Source organism: Acartia tonsa, chromosome 4, assembly GCF_053477335.1.
Source record: "Acartia tonsa isolate MP-2025a chromosome 4, ASM5347733v1, whole genome shotgun sequence".
NCBI classification, from domain to species: Eukaryota; Metazoa; Arthropoda; class Copepoda; order Calanoida; family Acartiidae; genus Acartia; species Acartia tonsa.
Genome location: NC_137263.1, coordinates 8,816,600 through 8,838,951, shown reverse-complemented (window position 1 = coordinate 8,838,951; position 22,352 = coordinate 8,816,600). Strand labels below are relative to the sequence as shown.

Here is a 22,352-nt window from a genome sequence, read left to right as displayed (position 1 = left end):
GAAATTTAAAATTGTCCTGCAACTGCCAAGAGAATTTTCTTTTTAATGAACCTAATCGACATAGTTCTCGAATCTTTGATCCCAGTGTCGAGTGGGGCGTCGTTGTAAGGGAAAGTTTTCACAACCCATTATCAAACAAATTGTATTGTGCAACCTTTACAATACATTCACATAGACAGAAATATGAACATACAAACACACACACATCCATATGCATACTTCATAACACTAGAATTAGATTATTCAATTTTAAACAATTTATGTTTTGAGTTTTTAATCCTTCAATAAACAAAAAACATCATGATTTTTTGTCATTTTAGTTAAAGTGTAGTTATAAATGAATAACCTTTTGTGTTTAAGGAGATAAAAAACCAATAGAAGTAATTAAGATTACAAAACTGCTTATTTTCAATGTTATCTTTGTTTTGCAAAACATTTTATAAACCGCAGTTCCAGTTACTTGATGTATTTTCCAGTAAAGAAATTACTTTTAGAAACAAGGATGACAAAAACACAAATGGGACAAATTAGAATAAAAAATTAGTATATTTATAATGATAATGCTTTTCATATTAGTCTTACATAATTGTAATGATGATATGCAGCGTGTTTAAAGAAGGGGATACTAGAATCTTCGAGAAAGTTTTAAATGCATTTACGATTCTAACATGTATGAATGTACATTAATAGCAAACTGGGACGTACGGACACATCCTAAATGTAGAAGAGCTGCGCTACTAAAAATTAGATAAAGGTTTTTTATATGTTGCATAAGACATGGTTCAGTTGTTTCATGTCTCTCATCTACACAACAAATTTGGGCCTTTCTTCATTTTTATCTAATTTTCAGAATTGGGATATTTCTTAAAAGTTAAACCTAGTAAAGATTTTTTGACTCAAAACAATTGCTCCCCCAAGAAATTGTGAACTAAAAACTGAAAACGTTTTCAATTTTCAAAACTGTCGTAACTATATCGATAATTGCAATTTTTCGGGCTTGTGTCAATTATCTGGCTTTAACATAAAGTGGTCATGGCTGACATAATATAGATATTTACCTAAAACAAGGATGACAACATCCATAAAAGCGAAGTACTGAAACGGTAGTACAAACGGACATTAACACTTGTAAAGTGTCAGAACTGAATAATCATAATATAAATGTATAAGAGTCAAAGCAAAATTGTAAGTAGATTTGTTGAATAACTGCTTGATTCAGGATAATGTTTATGGACATACTTACATTTTTAGGACTTGATTATAGAGTTGCTTCGCTTTTTACATTATACTTTGTTGTCCCAGGAATCAATATACCAAAAATCAGATCAATCGGATGATTAGATAACATAAAAATTTGCTGTTAAAAAAGTAAAAAATCAACATGTTTAAAATGGAAGTACGGACATTTTGGTGATGATTATAGAGTTGCTACGCTTTCTAAATCGTACCTAACTATTAAAGGAATCACCATGCAAAATTTAAAATCAATAGGACAATCCTAACATGCCTAAATTAACGAAAAAAGCTATCCGTTACGGACGGACGTACGGACGGACCGACCCTAATTATAGAAAAGCTTCGCTTTTAAAATTTCAATTTAAAACTGTGGATTTATCAGTAGTCAAGTAAATTCTATAATATACATTAATATGTTCTTATGCAAAACTTAAACTTAAACATAGTACATAATCGACCTAGGTATTACCATTTAAAGTTTTGAATCATAGAATTTTACAATTATGGTTCATAAAATCAAAACATTAACAATGGACAAACTTTCAATGTTTAGAGAAGATATGAAATGTACACGACCATTTTCACAAGAACTACACATGCCTTAAATAAACTTTTATTACTTTTCAGGCTTTGTATGATAGATTGTTCACATGGGTTGTCGGACAAGTGAATGATGCCATCGATCCTGTTGCCACACAGGTAAAACAAAACTAGGCGTTCATTATAAAACATGTTTAGAAAAAAAGAATGTTAAACCCGATAAGACTATTATACCAAAATATCTTTTTTTCTGTATACTTGAAACAGAATTTGTTTAATCTTCATAGGTGATAACCAATACCTTTTACATAACTAAAACTTTAATTATGCGACATTTGTCTGAAAGTCCTAGGATTACATTACAATAAGTTATGACTGCTTTAAGACCAATTTGATGTCAACCGTTTGACAAAGCAGTCGTTGGTAACGTTTGTACATCTGTAGCTATATCAATGTTTAGGACAATTGTTCTGAAGTCAATTTACTCTACAAATGTATTTTAGGCGTATGTTCCTCATTCGACGGTCATTGGAGTGCTGGATATTTATGGATTTGAAATATTCCAGAACAACAGCTTTGAACAGTTTTGTATCAATTATTGTAATGAGAAACTACAACAACTTTTTATAGGTAAATATTTATTTAAAAACAAATTTGCCATTAAAAAAATATATAGAAGTTTTGTTTTTAAAGTACCATAGATACAAAACAAGCTTATATTTGAATTTAGGCTTATAAAAAGACTCTTATAGGACTGATTTTTATGATTATAATAACACAAAGATAAATAGATGGACGGATTAAGTTGATATTAAATTGGTGCTCTACTAAAAATTGTTGTAGAGATTACTGTTGATGAAACACAAACACCTGTGTATTAAGTGTGTCAGTGTCGTTCAGTGACAGGGATTTATATTATGCTATGCAATTATATTCCTGACAATTTAGTTTCTTTATCTGTTTACTAGCGGCTACGCCCCTAGAGGCCTCTAGGGGGTACTTGAGGAGGGGAGAGTCGAATTTGATAACCCAATCTATCATTTTAGATTTTAAAAGAATCTATTTTTTTTGGGGAGGGGGGATTATTTTCTAGGGGCGATTTATCTTGGAAGGGTGGTGTTACCCTCCCCCAAAATAGTTATAAACCTTCCCAAGACCTATGAGAAGCTACCCTGTTAAGGAGAATCCTATCGGTTCAGCGGTTAGCGAGATCATTCGGTACAAACTGACAGACAAACACACATCCTGCTACTTTATTATATAGATTTCTAGTTTTGCTCATAATCACTGCCCTCCCTCCCCCTTTATTCAAAATCAATCCTATTGTATTATGTTTTGTTATGAGAGATTTAAAAAGTTTTTTTGTTACACTTTTTCATCAACTTCAAAATGACGTATCTATTGCAGTTTTCATCGGATTTTTTACAAAGAAACAGTTATATTTTTTCAATTCAAAAGGCGTGAATTTTTATGAAAACAATAATGTTTTTAGGTGTTTTTTTTTTTATTTAGGGATACATAAACCTAGTATTTAAATTAAGAATTGTATTTCAAAAATAATTAATTTGCTATAAATCAGTATTGAAACCATTCAACAAAGGTGCCGCTACAGTTTATTTTAAAACAATACTACATACTTTTATTTGTGATTTCCGGAGGATTTAAATTGTTTCCAGAAAATATTTTACATTTGCATTGACTTTAATTAAACTTAAAAAAGGTTGACAACATCCATGAAAGCGAAGCTTTAAAATCAGATGACGCAACGGTAGGACAAAAGACAATTAAGACTTGTAGTGTCAGAAGCTAATACTAAGAAAATAAATTTATAAGCTTAATCAAAATTGTTTATAATATAGCTGCAAAATTGTATAATTATATCATACAAAAATGTTCAGTAAATTTAAAAATCTGCATGTTTTAAAAAGAAGCACGTACCTTCTGCTAACGAGACACTACGCTCTCTATATCGTACCTAGTTTTTACATGAATCATCTTGCAAAGTTAGAATTCTAGAGGACAATTCTAACAAAGCCATAATTAACAATCAGAGCTATATGTTACTGATGGAGTACCATAATCATAGAAAAGATTCGATTTTAATAACTTCAATATGCACAGGAAGTCAACATTATGGCTCGGCACCCGTATTTAGTATTCAAGTGCATAGTAATATTCTAAAATACAATTTTTTCCTTTAAAGGGGTAGTTTCACGAAATGCATTTGAACTTAATTTAGTGAACCGCATATTTTTTCCTAGTTAATGGGTTAAACTACATTTATATAGCATATATTTGAAATAAATTCAATTTTCTACCACGTAGTTTTTAAAATATCAAGACTTGGAAATTGTCTTTTTGTGATATATGCAATTTAAAAAGACGATTTTCAAGTCTTGATATTTTAAAAACAACGTGGTAGAAAATTGAAAATCTTTCAAATATATGCCATATAAATGTAATTTAACCATTTAACCAGGATAAAATATGCGGTTCACTAAATTAAGTTCAAATGCATTTCGTGAAACTACCCCTTTTCAAAAAAATCATCTTGTTTGAGTTAAATGAACATACGGCCTTACTGGATATGATTATTTAGTTGCTACGATTTCTAAATTGAACTGTTGCACTTGATTCTATGTACTTTGATAAAATGATGCTCTCAGAAGGCTTAAATAACAATCTGGATGAATGAACTGAGCAACAAATGCAAGCTACATTGACAACAAACTCTCCCCTGTTAATATCAACATCCACATAATTTTGGTATTCATTTCAGAGTTGGTATTGAAGCAACAGCAAGAAGAATATGAGAGAGAAGGAATTCAGTGGGAGCATGTTCCGTATTTTGATAATATGGCCATTTGTCAACTTATTGGTAAGTTGAACATTCTAGTTTGCCTGTCTGTCAGAAAATATCGGATCATGGGTTTCGTCGTATTTTTTCCAGTAGCTTATATTTCTAGACACTGCGGAGGGCTCTAACCCTGCGTTGCCAATTTCCTAACCCTGCGGGTCAATAATTAACATTTAAATAACCTAAAATAACCTATCAAAGGCTATTGTGAAAATGCGACGAAATCCACTACTTCGTTTTCTTTCCATGGTCCAAAATATCTTCTAAACAGCGGGTATATTATGTAATTCAGCCATTGATGTAAGAAGAAGTATAATTGTGTATTAAAAATATATACCCTGTGTTTTAATTTAGGATTAAAATTTTGATCTTGTCAAGATTTTTAAAAAATGTTACTGTTTGTTTATAGACATAAAATATTTTTTTAAAAATGCAATAGTACAAAGAAACGTGAATGTTAAAGAAAAGTATTAAATAATTTAGCGATTATATGGTTGTAGATAGTAAATGTTGGATGAGTAATTTTAGTGACATTTGGTGTTGATACATATTTAGTAGACTTTATTATTGTTATTAGAGCTACTCTACAACAGATATGTGAATGGAAAAATAAAGGGCATTAAATTGTATTGAAACGAAAATTTTTATTAAAAAGTATAAAATACTAAAATTTTATAATTCTATGAGCATTTTCTTTTTGCTTGGCTTACCCTTACCTTGTCAAAATATAGGAACCAATACAAAGTTTCCCTTTAAATTGTAGATATAATAGTACATAAAATTTGGTACCTTTTGGCAAAATTTTTTCATCTTTTGTAGTCATAATACAGAGTTTACAATTATAAATACTGTTGTTTGAAATCGTCCTTGTTAACCGTATGTACTAATACACAATACAATTACACATTTAAGGATGTAATCAATGGAGTTTCCGTCCCGGTTTTTATACAAATTCGCACATTTTACTGCTTTATACTTAACAATTTATATATTTGGTACACCATACAAAAACATATCATTACCTCATTTGAAAAAGTAAAAAAAAATAATAATCAATTAAGATATAAACGAGAGTGTCAAAATACATATACACAAACTATAATGGCAAAAAATTGTAAGATTTTAGTTGTTACATATAAAACTTAGAAAAATACATATGTCTTTTATGATCTCAATAACAACTGAATTAGGAAAGATTTATATAGGTCCAGGGTAGGTTTTAGTATATTTTATTTAAAATAAAATTCATGCTAAGGGCCCAGCTGTAACTCACAAAAATAAATCAAAATTAAGACAAATAGACAGACTTACCCCTTTTGTAATGGAGTTTTCCAAAGAATTTTTATAAAACTTATTTATCTTATTGTGTGTAATTACAAACGTGAATTATATTTATAAATATTTCTATAACTATCTAAATCTAAATTATCACAATACGTTTTAGTGTATGAAATTCTATGTAAAGCTATAATTTGTTCCATAACATCCATTTATTGCAGATTTGCAAATAAGTTCTGATCAAACAAAACATAACTTCAACAAGGACAATGAAAATAGAACAGTTAGGATTTACATTGAAAATTTTTTTGCATGCCTTATCAATTAATAGTAAGTTTATTTATAGCTCATCTAATTTTTAGTTGGGTTTCTGTGCTCGACTCGGCATGCTAAGGGAAACAAACGCTGCACAATCAAAGGGTTTGTAGTCCAATGGGTTCTTTTAAAGACAATTTCGAAGCATATTTTGTAACCTAATATTGTATAAGATACCAGCAGCTACGCCCCCTAGAAGCCTCTAGGGGCCCTTAAGGTTGAGAGGAGGGGAAAGTCCACACCCGCATTTTCAATTTAAGTTTTAAAAAGAAAAAAAGTAAAAAATAAGGGGCGGTCATTTTAGGGAGAGTTGAGGAACAATAGTTAAAAAAAACCTTCCCTGACCTAAAAAAGGAAACGCTTCACTGTAAAGGAGAACCATATCGGTTCAGTGTTCAGCGGGATTCGTTACTACAGACAATAAAAACTTACTACTTATAATAGGATATAAGTTACTTAGAATTAGACTGCAGTAAATGTGATTTACATACAAAATAATTGATAAAACATTTTATTTAGACCAGCCGCACAAGGGAATCATAGCCATCATGGACGAGGCCTGTCTCAACGTGGGCAAGGTCACCGACAACATCTTGCTGGAGGAGATGAACAACAAGCTCAAGGGCCACAAGAGGTTTTCTTCAAGAAGGTCAGTAACACTCTGAGAACTCGGTTAAAACAATGTGCTGTTTTTATAATAAAATAAGACTATATGCAATTTACATAAGTCATACTATCATTGTTTGGTAATGTTTGTTGTAAAATCTACGTGAATAAAACAAAGTTGATATCACTAATGAATTCTATATAGCCCACACTGACTCATTATTTATATGCTTTAAACTTTATTAAACATTTCAATTACAATTAATGTATTATGTGTCGCCTGGAAGTAAGGGGTGGAGCCAGAGATTTAATTCGTCTTGTCCTTGCTTAAATTATCTACACAGATGTACCATCGCATCAAAAATTGACTCAACTGCAAAGTGTTTCGTATTCACAAAAAAATCTGTGGCAAACGAATTTAAGTAGGTTGCTGAAGAAGTTACCGAATAAAGAAAATTGTAGTGAAGTTAAAGTAAAAAAGTATGGTATTGGCGGATTTCGAAAGTGCAAAAGTATTTTTTATAGAAGAAATTGCACATCATATAATTATACACACCCCTGTGTTGTCATCACAGGCAGATTTTAATTGTATGTACTTAAACATATAAGGAAGGAAGTAAAAATTGTGATGACTTTAATTTACAACCCATTTTCTTCTCAGTACAGAACAAAGACAGATTTTACATACGCTGAGAAAGATTTTTGTCTATTGCCCCATCCATGCTCTATTTCTCAAACTGGGTGTATGTGTAATGTATACATAAAAATAATTCATTGACGGTAAGTTGAGCATATGTTTAATGTTTATACTCGGATACAGGGTCATCCGATTTTTCACCAGATAAATAAAATTAAATTTATGTACTTTATATGCCAGATTCCTAGTTATATGAATTATCGAAATTTTCCTAATATACACAGAATATGGATTTTGGTCTACATATTTGATCTATGGATTTAATTTCATATTCAAGTTTGATTCAAGGGTCAAGAAATGTAATAATAGTTATTTCTCGTATCGTATTATAAACGGCTTTCCGCGGATATAGAATGTACAACTATAAGATTAAAACTAGTTTTTTTAGCCCCGTGGTGCCGAAGGCACCGGCTAAAAAAACTGGTTTTAATCTTATGATTGTAGATTTCTATATTCGTAGAAAACTGGATATAATACGATGCTAGACATAGTTTTTTCGTATGGATGAGAACCGGTTCCTATCCACCGGATTCGAATGAATACGAGAAAACTAATTAAAAAATTACCTTTTAGTAGCGAAGCTACTGTATACTTTGAAATGTCCCCCTTATCTCCGCATCCAGTATATAGTTTTCTTAGTTTTTCATAATTTTTTATTTATCTCAAATAATTATATTTTTATGACTACTAAAACATCCGTTTATGACTTACTTTGTCCGCGCTTGCCAGTAATGATTTTTGTGTTACGCTATTTTATTTGTATAAAATTAGAATGATAAAAAGGACCCTGTACTTGTTTATGTATAATGTAAATATTAAATTTTACTTTACAAACACAGCACGTAAATTTATTATACTTCCCTTTTTATTAGCCGTTTCCTATTTCAGACTTTTTAATTCACTTAATGTAAGATATATGTACACATATTAGTATGTGCTATTAAAAAGATTAAACTGAAACATTTAATTGATTTTTGTATACAGGGATATGACAGTAGACGATGAACTTATTCTTTTCTATTATGTATTAAATTTTGTCTCTTATCACGATTTTTAAGTAATTATCTGGAGAATCCAGAGCATCATCCGCGTGTAATTGGTTGCGATACACAAGGATATTAGGTTAAGTAACATCCACCAGACAACCAACCCTTTGATTGCACGACCTTTGTCTAAGAAGTCCTAACTGTGCATGGTAATGAGTTGCGCCTGTTTAAGGGCCAATGCATTCCCCCTACTCTTACTCATAAACTCCTTACTCACTTATTTTTGTTGTTTTAGATTGGATCCGATGAATAAACTGTTGGCTCATAGTGAAGACTTCTTGATTAAGCACTATGCGGGTGATGTCGTGTATACAGTTACAGGTTAGAATATCAACAAACCTTCTCATTCAGTTTCCCACCAATGACCTACCACCAGGACTTGTCAGCCGTCTGTGAGCCCCAGGGAAATCATACGAAGACGAATTTAAAACCAGCTGAAAAATAAATTAAGATGTTATTATATATGTGCATCTAATCTATACATTATTTTGTCTGTCTGTCTGTTGCTAATGCTTAAAACACAAAAAAAAACTAATTGTTGGTGAAATGTGATTTTCTCAACTGCTATTTTAGATAGGTAGCTACAATTTGTTGTCAAGAATCCTATTATTAAAGCGCATCTGTGCTATACATTTTTGTCCGTCTGTCTGTCGGTCATGCGTAAAAACAAAAACCTTATTATTTCAGTTAAAAGGGGCATCAGTTTGCATGAAAACTATTATTGTTTTATATCCTTTTCGATATTATGCTTGATACTGATAGTAACCTAATTATTTTTAAAATCTTTATATTTAAAATGAATATCATATGAATCAGAAAATTGATAAGAAAATTTAAGAGGAAAATATTCTTTATAACCCAATATCATGATCTTAATAAAATAACCTGAGTTGAAAAGTTTAAAATGTTAGGATATTTTTCACGTTTTTGACATGAGCTTATATTTAGATAAAATATGTTAAAATTTTAAAATACAAAATTTATGGCATGCATATAAACGATCAAAAAAGTACACTTAAAATTAGAATGAAATGGAAAATTAATGTTAGTAAAAATAAAACAATAATAGATTAAAGCTTTTTTTATTTGGATGTTGATTGTTCTAAAATTAATTTTATTGTTCCCGTTTGACAATTAGATTGTCCAAGTATTATCCCTCACGTTTTATAATTGTTTCGTGAGTGATCATAATGCTTTATGTCTTCTATTTTGAACATGTCATATAAATTAATTAGGCATTTATTTATTCAAATATCTTAATTTAGTTTTAAACTTAAATACAAATTAGGAGACAAAAGTAGTCTATGCTAAAAAAAACAAGTATTGTTGAATTTTAATTTAACTTTATTTCTCAATTATGTTGCATCTATTTAACAAATTAATAATTAGAATAATAATAAATGATATTTTTTTAATAAGAGTAAATATTGTAATTTCTAAAGAGAAAATGCATGTTATCCACTCTAATCTTATTAAAGATTATTCCGTAGTGATAGCCATTACTATGTTATACACCAAAGATCACATTGTCCGTCAGTGCGTCAGTTGATAATAGTAGAGGGTATTTATATAGGAAGAATATGATTTACCGGGCTGACCAAATTCTTGTGAATTTTCTTGATCAATAAGAATATTCTCAGGTACTTCTTTCTTCGGTTAATAAAAAAATTAAAGCACTACTTCAATTGAACTAATATTATTAATTATTAAAATAAATAACAAATCATTATTTTAGGTTTTATTGAGAAGAATCGAGACACACTTTTCCAGGATTTCAAGCGGTTGCTTTGGAATTCTAAAAATGAAACTTTGAGAAAGATGTGGCCAGAGGGTGCTGAACATATCTCAAAGGTAGGACTATGATTGACAAGTCACTTGAATCTTAATCAAGCCAGTGCATGGTGATTTATTTTGTTATTGAACTATGGAAGCATTACAGACTAGCAACCCTTTAAATGTACGATTTTTGTCCAACTACATATTGTATTGAATTTACCTTTTTATAAACCAATACATTTCTTCTACTTTGTCATTGTTGCCATGTAAATGATTGAGCGACAGTCTGGACCAGTTTATGCATTTTTACTATGTCAAGACTGGAGAATTGTATACAATTAACCCTTAACGGTCGGGGGGGGGGGGGGGGGCGTTGAACGCCCCCCCATCCAGTTTTTTCTATCTCATTTTCTGTGTGTGAAAGATAAAGAGCCCAAACTGCGTGACTTTTTAAGTTTGGGTATGACACATAACTGAGAGTTGGAATTTTTTGAATATCTCCATCCTGGCGGGCACAGGATGCCAGCAAACCTGGCAGGGTCATCCAGGTAAAGAGCAAAAATATTTTTTTGACTTAAACAAAGTATTTTATCTTGCCAAAATACTAAAATATCCTCTAGTAGTACATCCTTATATGAAATACAGGTGTTCAAGTCAATTTCAGGTTCCAGGTATGATCCTGCAGGTCCTGATCCTCCAGGTCTCCAGAAATCTTTAAAAGGCTCCTGTGGCCTCAATTTTTGACTTAGAGACTTCAAATTTTAAACTTAAGCTTTTCTTACATGTCTACATAACGTATTAAAATTTCATAAAGATCCACCGCCGTTTTCCCGCCGACCGCCGACTGCGGCGGCTGGCAGCTGCCAAGTACAGCTGCGGCCGCTGAAATTTATATTTTGACATTTCAAATATAAAATTTACATAAAGATAAACATTTTCTGCAAAAAAAATTGTTCTTCTAGCTTCAAAAATAAGAAAATTACAGCCGTTTGAAATTTTTAAGTAAAGAAGGACCTAAAAACAAAGGTTGTTAAATAAAAGGGTGAAGGAAGCGAAAATTGACTTTGACTTACTTAAGGTCGGAAATTCATCATAACACAGGGGACTTGTACAAAAAAATTTAGCCCTCTAGCTCTAATAGGAACTGAGATAATATGGGGGGGCGTTGAAAAAAGGGGACTTGTACAAAAAAATTTAGCCCTCTAGCTCTAATAGGAACTGAGATAATATGGGGGGGGCGTTGAACGCCCCCCCCCCCCCCCCCCCCCGACTGATTAAGGTGCGGCAAGAGGCCCGACTGTTAAGGGTTAAGGTATATATTATTTCAAATTCTCATTTTGAGAAAATTTTCAACAAACAACGACCTTTGATTTTATACGTTTAAGTATATGGAATGTTATTTTTGTGTAAGAATAACCTGCTTGACAATAAAGTTTATGCCCCCTTTCCCCTTATAAAGGCTTTTTATCAATGCTCTCTTTTTGGAATGTTATCTTCAATGTTTCCTATTCTAAACGAGTAGTAATTCACTTGGCATAAATTTTAGCAACATAAAATAATTTGCTCAATGCGACATAGCATTCAGCATTATGATTAAAATTTGTACTGCTGTGCTTAAATCTTAAGTTTTTATTAATTTTTCATTTATTAACTTGTTTGATGTTACTTAAACTGATTTATATCTACTTTTCAGCATAGCAGTATTCGTAAATTTTGAATTCTTTTGTTATGTTGAAGTTTCTACAAAAAAAAAAATAATAATAATACTATCGATTCATAACGCATAGTCAAATTTTAGCGATAGAATCGTATAAATTTATAACAGCAAAAAAACTATTTTCTTTGAAACTGGTGGAAAATTGTAACACCAATGCGTCTTTCTTAAAGGCAAAAAAAATGTTTATTAAATGCTGCATTGTCTATATGTATTCATCAGAGCAGAAATTATTTGCGGCTTAGCACTATACACAATTTATGTAAAATAGTCGAAAAATGGAAACAAGAGGATGTCTAAGAATTGTCTGTGTGTCTCTGAATAACGTCTGTGTCAATAGGGTGCTCCTATTAAGAGAAACTTTATGTTAGTTCCAGGAAAGCTACCGATAACTATTTTTGGAAGGACGATCCCATTAAGCTATGGCGATTTTATTTGAAGCTTTTCCCATGAATTTTCTCATGAAAATAATGAATCATGGTATTTTCGTATCCGCGGACTATTTTTTATTAAATTTTAATGTTTATTCTAAACATATTTATTATTTTTAGACAACAAAGAGACCTCAGACAGCTGCGACCATGTTCAAGAATTCTATGCTGGCATTAATGAAAATTCTACACTCAAAGGTACAACTATTCAGAAACAAATAACCTCTATAAGAAGGTCTTGTCCTTTAGCCCCTCGGTTCCCAACCATTTTAGTCTAAAATTATAATCTAATAAATCAGCTAACTTTCAATTTTTCTTCAGAAAATTTAATACACAAATAGTTAGACATTGTCAAGGTTGCGTGAATAAAACTTGTTTGAATGTTTGAATTCTTGAAAGAAAACAAGAGTTGTGCAGTAAAAGAACTTTATAATAATATAGAACCTCTTTGAGTCTATACACAATGATTAATTCAAATTAATATTCTAGCTCCAAATAAATATAAATGTTATCAATTTGATATATTTTAGGAACCTTATTATGTGCGTTGTGTAAAGCCAAATGATGTAAAGTCTCCAGTTTTATTTGATCAGAAACTTGTTGAACATCAGGTTAATATTTAGGTTTAAAACTAAATTTTTATGAAAATGTTTTAATAAATTGAAATATTAAAAATCGTTATTAGATTGATTTTATTCGAGCCACTTAAAACTACTTGTACTCCAACTGTTATATGAAGCTAAAAATGACAGTTCTTCTGTCTGTAATGAAAACATTTCATTGGTCTAAAAGCTCCTATATATTTTGTATTAATGTTTTCTTAACCTAACACGTTTTTTCTTATTATTTGACAACTAATCAAAATCCTTATCTAAAAATAAAAGATTTTTACTTTTATTGGCCTCAGGGGCCGACTAAAGTATTTAAGAATTATGTAGTGGTGTGAGGATGGGGTGTATCAAAAAAACGAAAAGCTATCTTTCCCCCCTTCCCCCTTAAAGCTTTACACCCCAGCTAAATCGACGTACACGCCACTGTTATAAAATGATATTACTAGGAAGGATTAGAACTAAAATGTTATTACTATTTTAGGTGAACTATCTTGGTTTGTTAGAAAATGTACGGGTACGACGTGCTGGCTTTGCTTTCAGAATGGAGTACTGGAGATTTCTAAAGTAAGATTTACATTTGTCATTACTACTTAGAATTTATATCGAGACTAGCGGTTACGCCCCTAGAGACCTCTAGAAGCCCAAGGACTCCCCCCCCCCCTTTCAATTGTAGTTTTGAAAAAAGATTAGAAAAATGTGGGGATGGGTAATTTTTTCTGGAGGCGATTTCTCCTTGAGGTTGGTTGTACCCTCCTCAAAAATAGTTATAAACCTCTCCAACACCTATGAGAAGCTACAATGTAAAGAAGAACTATAACGGTTACAAACAGTCGACAATATATACTGGTTCGAAACCCAAATCTTAAATCCTTAAATCTAAACCGCTGAAACTATAAGGTTCTCCTTTACAAAGTAGCTTGTCATAGGTCCTTGGAAGAATTTTAACTATTTTGGGGGAGGGCACATAAATTTTAAATTGTCAACAGAAAGTAAATAAAAACATTGATGATTTTTAAAAAAAGATTATAAATAATTATTGCAAATTATGTAGGAGGTACAAAATGATCTCGAGATTTACTTGGCCAAACTTTAGAGATGGTACAGACAAACAAGGTGTCCAGGTAAAAATTTAGAGATGCTACAGACAAACAAGGTGTCCAGGTAAAAATTTAGAGATGGTACAGACAAACAAGGTGTCCAGGTAAAACTTTAGAGATGGTACAGACAAACAAGGTGTCCAGGTAAAAATTTAGAGATGCTACAGACAAACCAGGTGTCCAGGTAAAACTTTAGAGATGGTACAGACAAACAAGGTGTCCAGGTAAAAATTTAGAGATGGTACAGACAAACAAGGTGTCCAGGTAAAAATTTAGAGATGGTACAGACAAACAAGGTGTCCAGGTAAAACTTTAGAGATGGTACAGACAAACAAGGTGTCCAGGTAAAAATTTAGAGATGCTACAGACAAACCAGGTGTCCAGGTAAAACTTTAGAGATGCTACAGACAAACAAGGTGTCCAGGTAAAAATTTAGAGATGCTACAGACAAACAAGGTGTCCAGGTAAAACTTTAGAGATGGTAGGGACAAACAAGGTGTCCAAGTAAAAGTTTAGAGATGGTACAGACAAACAAGGTGTCCAGGTAAAAATTTAGAGATGCTACAGACAAACAAGGTGTCCAGGTAAAAAAATGTTGCTTTTTTGAACAATTATGATTGTTTCTATGAATCAGATTTTTTAAATAGCTAAATACTTAGAAACCGTAGAAATTGAGTTAAAATATTGATGGGCTTTTAAAAAAATCATAGGTTTTAACTTGTCAGTGAAAATCATAATTTTGATTTAAATATTGAAGAAATTTAGTTAGGACATTAAACGTATTTTTTGTTTATTATTTAAAAGATATGCAGTGAGATTTTTAATTACTGGTTTCGCTTTCAACGACATGAAGATATCTTTTTTTAATAGGCATTGCTGAAGGATAAGAAATTGATCGATGATGTTTCATTTGGAAATTCAAAGGTCTTTATTAGATCTCCAGCAACTCTGTTCAAGCTAGAACAATTTAGGTAAAACTTTTTCTGTATTCTTAAAATTTTTCTTTACTTTCTCCATGCTACCAACATAATTATACTCTAATAAAAACGTTTTGCAAGTTTTTAAGGATCATGTGTTAGAATTACCAATATCTAAAAATAATCAGAAATTAATTCAGGCAAAATGATGTTCTTGGAGATGGTAGGGGATTGGTTCAAGCTTTTTCATTAATTAATTTATTAACTTTTATCTCTCAAAAAAAAATTCACTGCAACGTTTAGTTTGTGACCTCTAACTTTTACAGATATCTTCGAATATCCGTTATGACTTTTTTAAAGCGGCTGGGCGTCTGTAAAATGGGCAGTTAAAAGAAACGTTTTTTGCATTTATTCTTTCACTGCACTGAAATGAAACTTAATAAACTGTTTGTTACTAGGATGAGTGTTATACCTGGCATAGTGATATTCCTTCAAAAGTTGGTCAGGGGTACTCTGGCGAGAAGACAGTACAAGCGAATGCGAGCGGTCAGGTAGTATATCAAAACCTCCATAATGTTTATACTTTAAATAAAAGTTGTATATAGATTGATAATTGATGTAGAATAATACGTGGATATTATGACAGGGAAAAAGTTGTCGTCAATTTAGGTTGCTCACATGGACATTATTTATTGGTCAGTTTGTTCATCTAGTAGGAGGGGAAGAGATGGAGTAAGGAGGATGGATGTGGTTTGGGGTGGGGGGCATTATTGTAGCTAGCCTAAAGTTTTACTTTATTAGAGTACATAATAATCTGCATGGTGTAAGATCCAAGTAATGATAAATCCATTAGATCAATGTCGACTTTAAGAATAGTCACCATATAATGACAATTATATTTAGTCTTTTTTTTAAATCGAGTTAATAATTATTTATTTTCGTATTTTAGGTTAATCTGGGGCAGATACAGAAAATATAAAATGAGATCCTACATAGTGGCACTCAACAAAACTTTCAGGTTTGTATTAGTCTCTGTGAAAGGAGTACTGCTCTATCTTTTTCCATTAGTTAGATTATTTCTTTTATAGCCATTCAAATCAGGGAACTAAAAGGCAAAGACAAAAATAAAACACCTAATTAATTCTTCTGTATATTGCAATTAGTGATTGGAACGTTTGGACACTTACCATAATGAACCAACCAATCAAAATTCAAGTCCCCAAAATTGTTAAGCCAACGAATAAGCCTTTATTATAAATCTTTGGGGACAACTCAATGTCCCATCCCTCCCTACATTCAATTGCATATTATTTTCAAGACTAAAGTTTTTGTTTAATTACAGAAATGTGAAGCACATGAAGGACTACGGAGCCTCTCTGGTCTGGCCACAGCCACCAAAGGCTCTTACTGCAACAGCTAAAAAGTTTCAGGTAATGGCATGATTGGCATTCATCTAGAAGTCTCACACATTTCAACACATATCAAACTTAAACCATTTTCCTGTAGGGCTTTAAATATCTTGCCGAGCCATTTTCAGTTGAAATATAAAAAGCAGCTTATAGTGCCTTTAAAAAAGACTTAATACAATACAAATGACCAATTATAGGCCAGTATACATTTTACCATTGGTCAATAAGTTGGCACTATAAGTTGCCTCGAAATTTAATACTTCATGGCTTCCATTGGTATAAAAGCACTAAACAATTTAACATGTGTGATTCAGCAAAATAAAATTTAATTTTGGATGCATAGGTTTACGGTATTTGATAAGCAAAAAAGACACATTTTAAGCGGCCAAATGACAAATCATTTTAAGATGTTTTATCAAGCCTATTTGTTGTCTTAGCTGTACTTTTTTATCTTTATTCTGCAATTATTTTCAATTCTAATCTTTATTTAATGATTATGTGTACATTGCTTATCATTTGTCAATTTGATAAACTATTTTTTTCCATTGAGACAAACTAAATAAACACAATTAACTTAAAAGAGAATAAACTTGTTTTAATGATATATGATTATTTTTGCTTATAACCTTTTCAAGAAACTGTTCAATGAAAAATATTTAAGTATAAATGGACATTGAAGTTTAGTTTCTGGAAATATTCTAAAACCAACCCTAGAACATATTTTAAGCGTTTTTTTTTACTGAAGGCTATAAATAATCTTACAACTTAATTAAACTTTTAGTCTTTGTATCTGAGATGGCGCGGATATCAAGTTATCAAACGGATACCTCCAGAGGATAGAGACATGGTCAGGAGAAAGATCCGAGCCTATGACCTGCTGGCAGGTGCTCGCAGGGACTGGGGAGTCTCCAGGAGATGGTATGGAGACTATTTGAGTCAGGACAGATCAGATCCTGTTTATGCATCCGCTCTGGCAGAGGTCAGGGCTAAGGATGGCGGAAATAATATTGTTTTCTCTTGCCAGGTAAAGTTACCATTTCTAAATTATAATTTTAAAATCAGACAGCTCTATTAAATATTATCGGCACTCAGAGAGACAAAAGGACACGAATTGTTGCAGAGTAGCTTAAGTTCTAAAAATAGATAAAACATAAGGGCAAAAATAAGCATAATATAAACTCTATATACGAACACTTATGCCTTACAGAACAGCATTTTTATTAAAATAAACACACATTTAATACTGTTTAGGTTCTGAAATTGAATCACTTTAGTAAGACAGCAGATAGATTGTTCATCATGAGTGAAACTTCTTTCTATAAAGTGGATCCAAGGTATAAAAAAATCTCTTTGTGTGTGTGTGTGTGTGTGTGTAGCTATTGTTTCTTAGTTTTTGGACCTAAGTAGTCATGGAGAAGGACGAGACACTATTGTATAGCCACTAGGGCTATCAAGCTCCACGCCCAAGTATATTATGCCTTGACCCGCTGTCTCAAGGGAGCTACTCTTTATTACCTCACCCTCGCCGAGTATGAAAGGTGTCCCAAATTAAGTCTCCGTAATGAATGACGCTCTCCGCAGAGGAACTTGGGGTAAGAGTTGTACAGATGTTATGTACGTGACTATTAAGTATCCAAACCACTCAATAATCTCCCTTCTTACACAACCAGGGGAAATTGCGTGAATGTATTCGTGAACTGAGAAATTCTAGTTGCCACATGGGGACTTAAACTCGAAATCTCATCACCGTAACTCAGTGCGTTACCACTGAGCTACGACGCACCTTTAAAAAAATTCTAAGAGGATTATATCCAACAAATTTTATAGACAGTTCTCTTATTCATTGCCTTTTAAATTTGTTCAAACTGGCAGTGACATTGAAACTTTTTAACCAATACTTTAATCTACAGAAGAAATAAGTTTATTTATCTCAGGGGAAATACATCAATTTCTCGTCCATTGTCTTATCCCTTTAGATCCTGGAATGAAACTCATAACTGCATTGTTTAGGAAAGGGAAGATAATGCGAAGTGAACGGCTGAGCGACATTGTGAGTGTAAGCTGTGGATCCGGCTCTCACCAGCTTGTTATTGTTCACATGAGAGACAGGAAGGATCTAGTATTCAGTCTTATTAGTCCTTCTGGAGAAGACAGGGTTGGGGAGCTGGTGGCTCTTATTGCCACTGCTAAAAGGTAAAGTCCAGACCTTGAGTAGAAGAATATTATTTAAATGCCAATATTTTGGACGGTTTCCTTCAATGTGCCGTACCCCCAGGGCTCACCCCCTATTTGAAATGAATAGAAAACAAGGGTTAGCAGAGTATTTTGTTTGTTTGTTTATTACTTTCATTCAGGTTATTTAACATAACCTGCAGGTTGGGCACAGGAAAAAAATAATCCCCTTATTTTCAATTCATTTACTTTTACAATATTTATTTCATAATTTAAAGAATTTTTGCTCACTAATTCAGTTTCAATAACTCCAAAAACTATAAGTTAGCTTTAATTTTTATTTTTTAGGGATGGATTAAAAGTGACAGTGAAGGATGAGATGCATTGCTACATGGGAGGCAAGAGTAAAACCATTCTAGCTCAACAGGAGGCCAGTGTCACCACAAACAGGTTTGATAAGATGGCCTCCGGGTCTGGTTTCATATTCTCCTGTCCTGCCTGATCGCACCACCAGTTTTGTTCAGATTAGTCGGGCAGTTTTTGGGTGTTTAATGGTAAAGTTCTAAATTGATTTTGCCAAATGTTTAAATTGTTAATGTTTTGTCAAGAAATTGTTATGTATTTAAAATAAAAATAGTATGGACAATAATAATAAAGTTAGTTAAATTATTGAGAGGCTTTTACTAATAGTCTAATACTATTACAAACTTAATTCTTTTATTTCCCATACTGTACAAAGTTTGCGCACACTTAAGTCTTTTTTTTGTTTTTCATTGCTATCGTTTGACCTTTTAGCATTTATTTAGAATTTTATGTAAATGTTAAAACAAGGATTTTTATGGCCATAAGTAGCGCATGATAAAAAAATAATAAAATGAAGGGAAATGATTTTTTTCCTGTTTAAGCAAAGCAACATTGTATTGTATACTTTTGTGAGAGAAGAATCGCTACTGTGTTTTTATTAGTCTCTTAAAGTACAATCATATCTTACTATTTTGAGTGACAGACGCAAGTAAATTTCCATTTTAGTTTTTATAGAGTAGCTGCGCTACCTAAAATATTGTAGACGATGCCATATAAATTAGTTTCAAACTCTAATAATGCAGGTTTTGTATCGAATGTTAATTAATATAAAAACAGGTAGCTGAGAATATTTGTATAATGCACACCACATTGGTGATCTCAATTTTTAAGGTTGTATAATAAATTCTGGTAAAATAAGGAGCACAACTTTACAATTTTTTGCTTTAACAAAAGAAGAAAAACAAAAAAACCACCAACATTATTTTAGATTTATTTAAAAAGAGGACAGGGTTTTTAATTGATTTCATGGAAATAAATAGCAAAATTTATCATCTGAAAGTATCAGAAATAGTTGTCATTTTTTCAAACTAAATTTTTTGAGGTTTTTTCTTTTGTACCAAATGAGAATTAAATTAGTATTATTGCTTATGTATTAACATTTTAATATGCTTTAAAATTACGAACAATTCATAATATTTTTAAAGTAAGCACTTAAAATTTTGACAGTCGTGTTTTTCTTCTATTTTAATTTAAATGCATTTTAGATTTTTCAAAATTTTTAACGTCAACTTTTTTAATTGAAAGCTTTTTTCACCTGATATTTAGAACAAAAAAATGTTATCATTTTGTTAATATTTTACATCATTTAATTTATAAAATATTGTAAAAACTTGAAATCATTAATAGTTATTTCTTGTATCGTATTATAAACGGCTTTCCGCGGATATGGAATGTACAATTATAAGATTAAAACCAGTTTTTTTAGCCCCGTGGTGCCGAAGGCACCGACTAAAAAAACAAGTTTTAATCTTATGATTGTACATTTCTATATTCGTAGAAAACTGGATATAATACGATGCTAGACATAGTTTTTTCGTATGGATGAGAACCGGTTCCTATCCACCGGATTCGAATGAATACGAGAAATTTTGTTAGATGTACATATGATGTATTTAATTAAATTATAATGCAGTGTTTAAAACTATCTAGTTGCCATATTATTAATTTAGTGCCTGGGATTTTATTAGCAATTAACTCTCACATGGTTTCAACAAAATGTAAGTTTTTAAATGTAATTTTCAAAATTTAACGTATAAATTTTAAGCTTTGTAGAGGATTATAAAAATGCGGAAAATTATAAAAAAAAAACTTTTATACAGCTGCTAGCTTCATGTATAAAAGCTTTTAATTTTAGTTGATTGTCTTCTTTAATTTTACATTTTAGGTAAATATGTATAAAGTATCGTAATTGTATTTGTTTACATATTTGCTCTGTTACTTTGCCCTTACTCTATAGGGAAGAGGAGGTTATAAATATAGCCTAAAATCACCTCAAGACATTATAAAGTTTCCTTGAAAAGTATAACCAATTTTCCTTGATCTTTAGCATCAGGATAAAGAGATCTTTACGTTTTATAATACAACAGGACAAAAAAATTAAGATATGATTAGATGTAAAGATTTAGGCATCTCCTAATGATTGATAGTAAAAATCTTCTACTTTTGTTGACGCTATGTGTGAGTTGTGCTTCATATTATTATTAGTGTTGTGATTAGAGTTGTGATTATTCATAAATTTATTTAATAAATACTATACCTAGACCATTATTTATTTATTACAATTTTTTTTATTTAATTTTAAATATTGATTTTATCGTGCATGCTAACCGTTGGGGTTGACATTAATTCCTATTTCTGCTACGGTTGGTGCGTGACATCAATGGTAGAGGGAAAATACCTAGCTTCTCTAAATGGGTAGTCGAAACCCATAAACAAAGAATAATCACGGCTAGGACTCTCAGACAAAGTTCATCTTACTAAAAAGTTATTGTTATAGGTGTTATGTTTCCAAATACACAGAATATTTTGACAGAAATTTGGATAATATATTCATTATCCTTGGCTGTCTAATCTTAAGTTTGATCAAGTAATTTTTTTTAGCAATCGGTTAACAGGATTTCTACATCCAATACCGTTAAAAATGGTGGGTTAAGGTATGGTTTTATACATATAAATTGGAAAACACTTACATATAATTTTCCTGGGAAGTTTGGAAAGATGTCTATAAAGATCTCGCTAAATATTGCCACTGTTTAGTTCTCCTGACCAATTTTTATTTTGAAATGTATATAATTTTATATTTACTTTTCTTTCTGAAACGGGGTTTAGAAGTTTACCTCTTCCCTTGTACGCCATTTCTAAGGTATCATTAGAGGTTACGGCCGCTGGTGGTAATAAAATAAAGTGATAAATATCAGTTCTTTATTGACAAATATTAAATTTAAATCAATGAATATAATATACAATGTATTAATGTAAATATGTAACTAAAAAACAATTATTCCCAAATAACAAATTTACAAATATTTTTCAACAAATCTCTATCTCAATTCTAATTAACATGATCTTGTATTTGTTGGTGGTCAAATTTTCGTATAATGTGTTTTTTTGCATTTTGATGGCTAAAATGAAAGAAGATTATTTTTGTAAAATTCTTTTTTAAAATTAGATTACCAGTGAAAAATTTCCTTTTTATAGGTCATAGTTTTCTACTCAAGGGTTTTTAATACAAATTTTGTAGAAACTTTTTTTTTATAGAAAATGTTAACAAAAGACATTCTATTGAA

At 31.3% G+C, this 22,352-nt stretch overlaps 1 protein-coding gene across 1 annotated transcript in view; it reads left to right on the top strand.

Moving 5' to 3' along the window:
* The window catches only part of Myo31DF (Unconventional myosin ID), a 63,241-nt gene extending 41,914 nt beyond the window's left edge, over positions 1–21,327 (top strand). The window contains exons 9-26 of the mRNA XM_080156112.1: positions 1,864–1,935; positions 2,280–2,406; positions 4,556–4,654; positions 6,746–6,875; positions 8,811–8,896; positions 10,311–10,426; positions 12,617–12,694; positions 13,027–13,107; positions 13,589–13,671; positions 14,159–14,228; positions 15,075–15,175; positions 15,580–15,672; positions 16,071–16,139; positions 16,464–16,551; positions 17,312–17,554; positions 17,782–17,864; positions 18,541–18,723; positions 19,051–21,327. Of these exons, the coding sequence (XP_080012238.1) occupies positions 1,864–1,935; positions 2,280–2,406; positions 4,556–4,654; positions 6,746–6,875; positions 8,811–8,896; positions 10,311–10,426; positions 12,617–12,694; positions 13,027–13,107; positions 13,589–13,671; positions 14,159–14,228; positions 15,075–15,175; positions 15,580–15,672; positions 16,071–16,139; positions 16,464–16,551; positions 17,312–17,554; positions 17,782–17,864; positions 18,541–18,723; positions 19,051–19,204 (1,956 nt within the window). The 3' untranslated portion in view covers positions 19,205–21,327. The remainder of the gene's footprint in view (positions 1–1,863; positions 1,936–2,279; positions 2,407–4,555; positions 4,655–6,745; positions 6,876–8,810; positions 8,897–10,310; positions 10,427–12,616; positions 12,695–13,026; positions 13,108–13,588; positions 13,672–14,158; positions 14,229–15,074; positions 15,176–15,579; positions 15,673–16,070; positions 16,140–16,463; positions 16,552–17,311; positions 17,555–17,781; positions 17,865–18,540; positions 18,724–19,050) is intronic.
* The last annotated feature ends 1,025 nt before the right edge of the window (positions 21,328–22,352 follow it).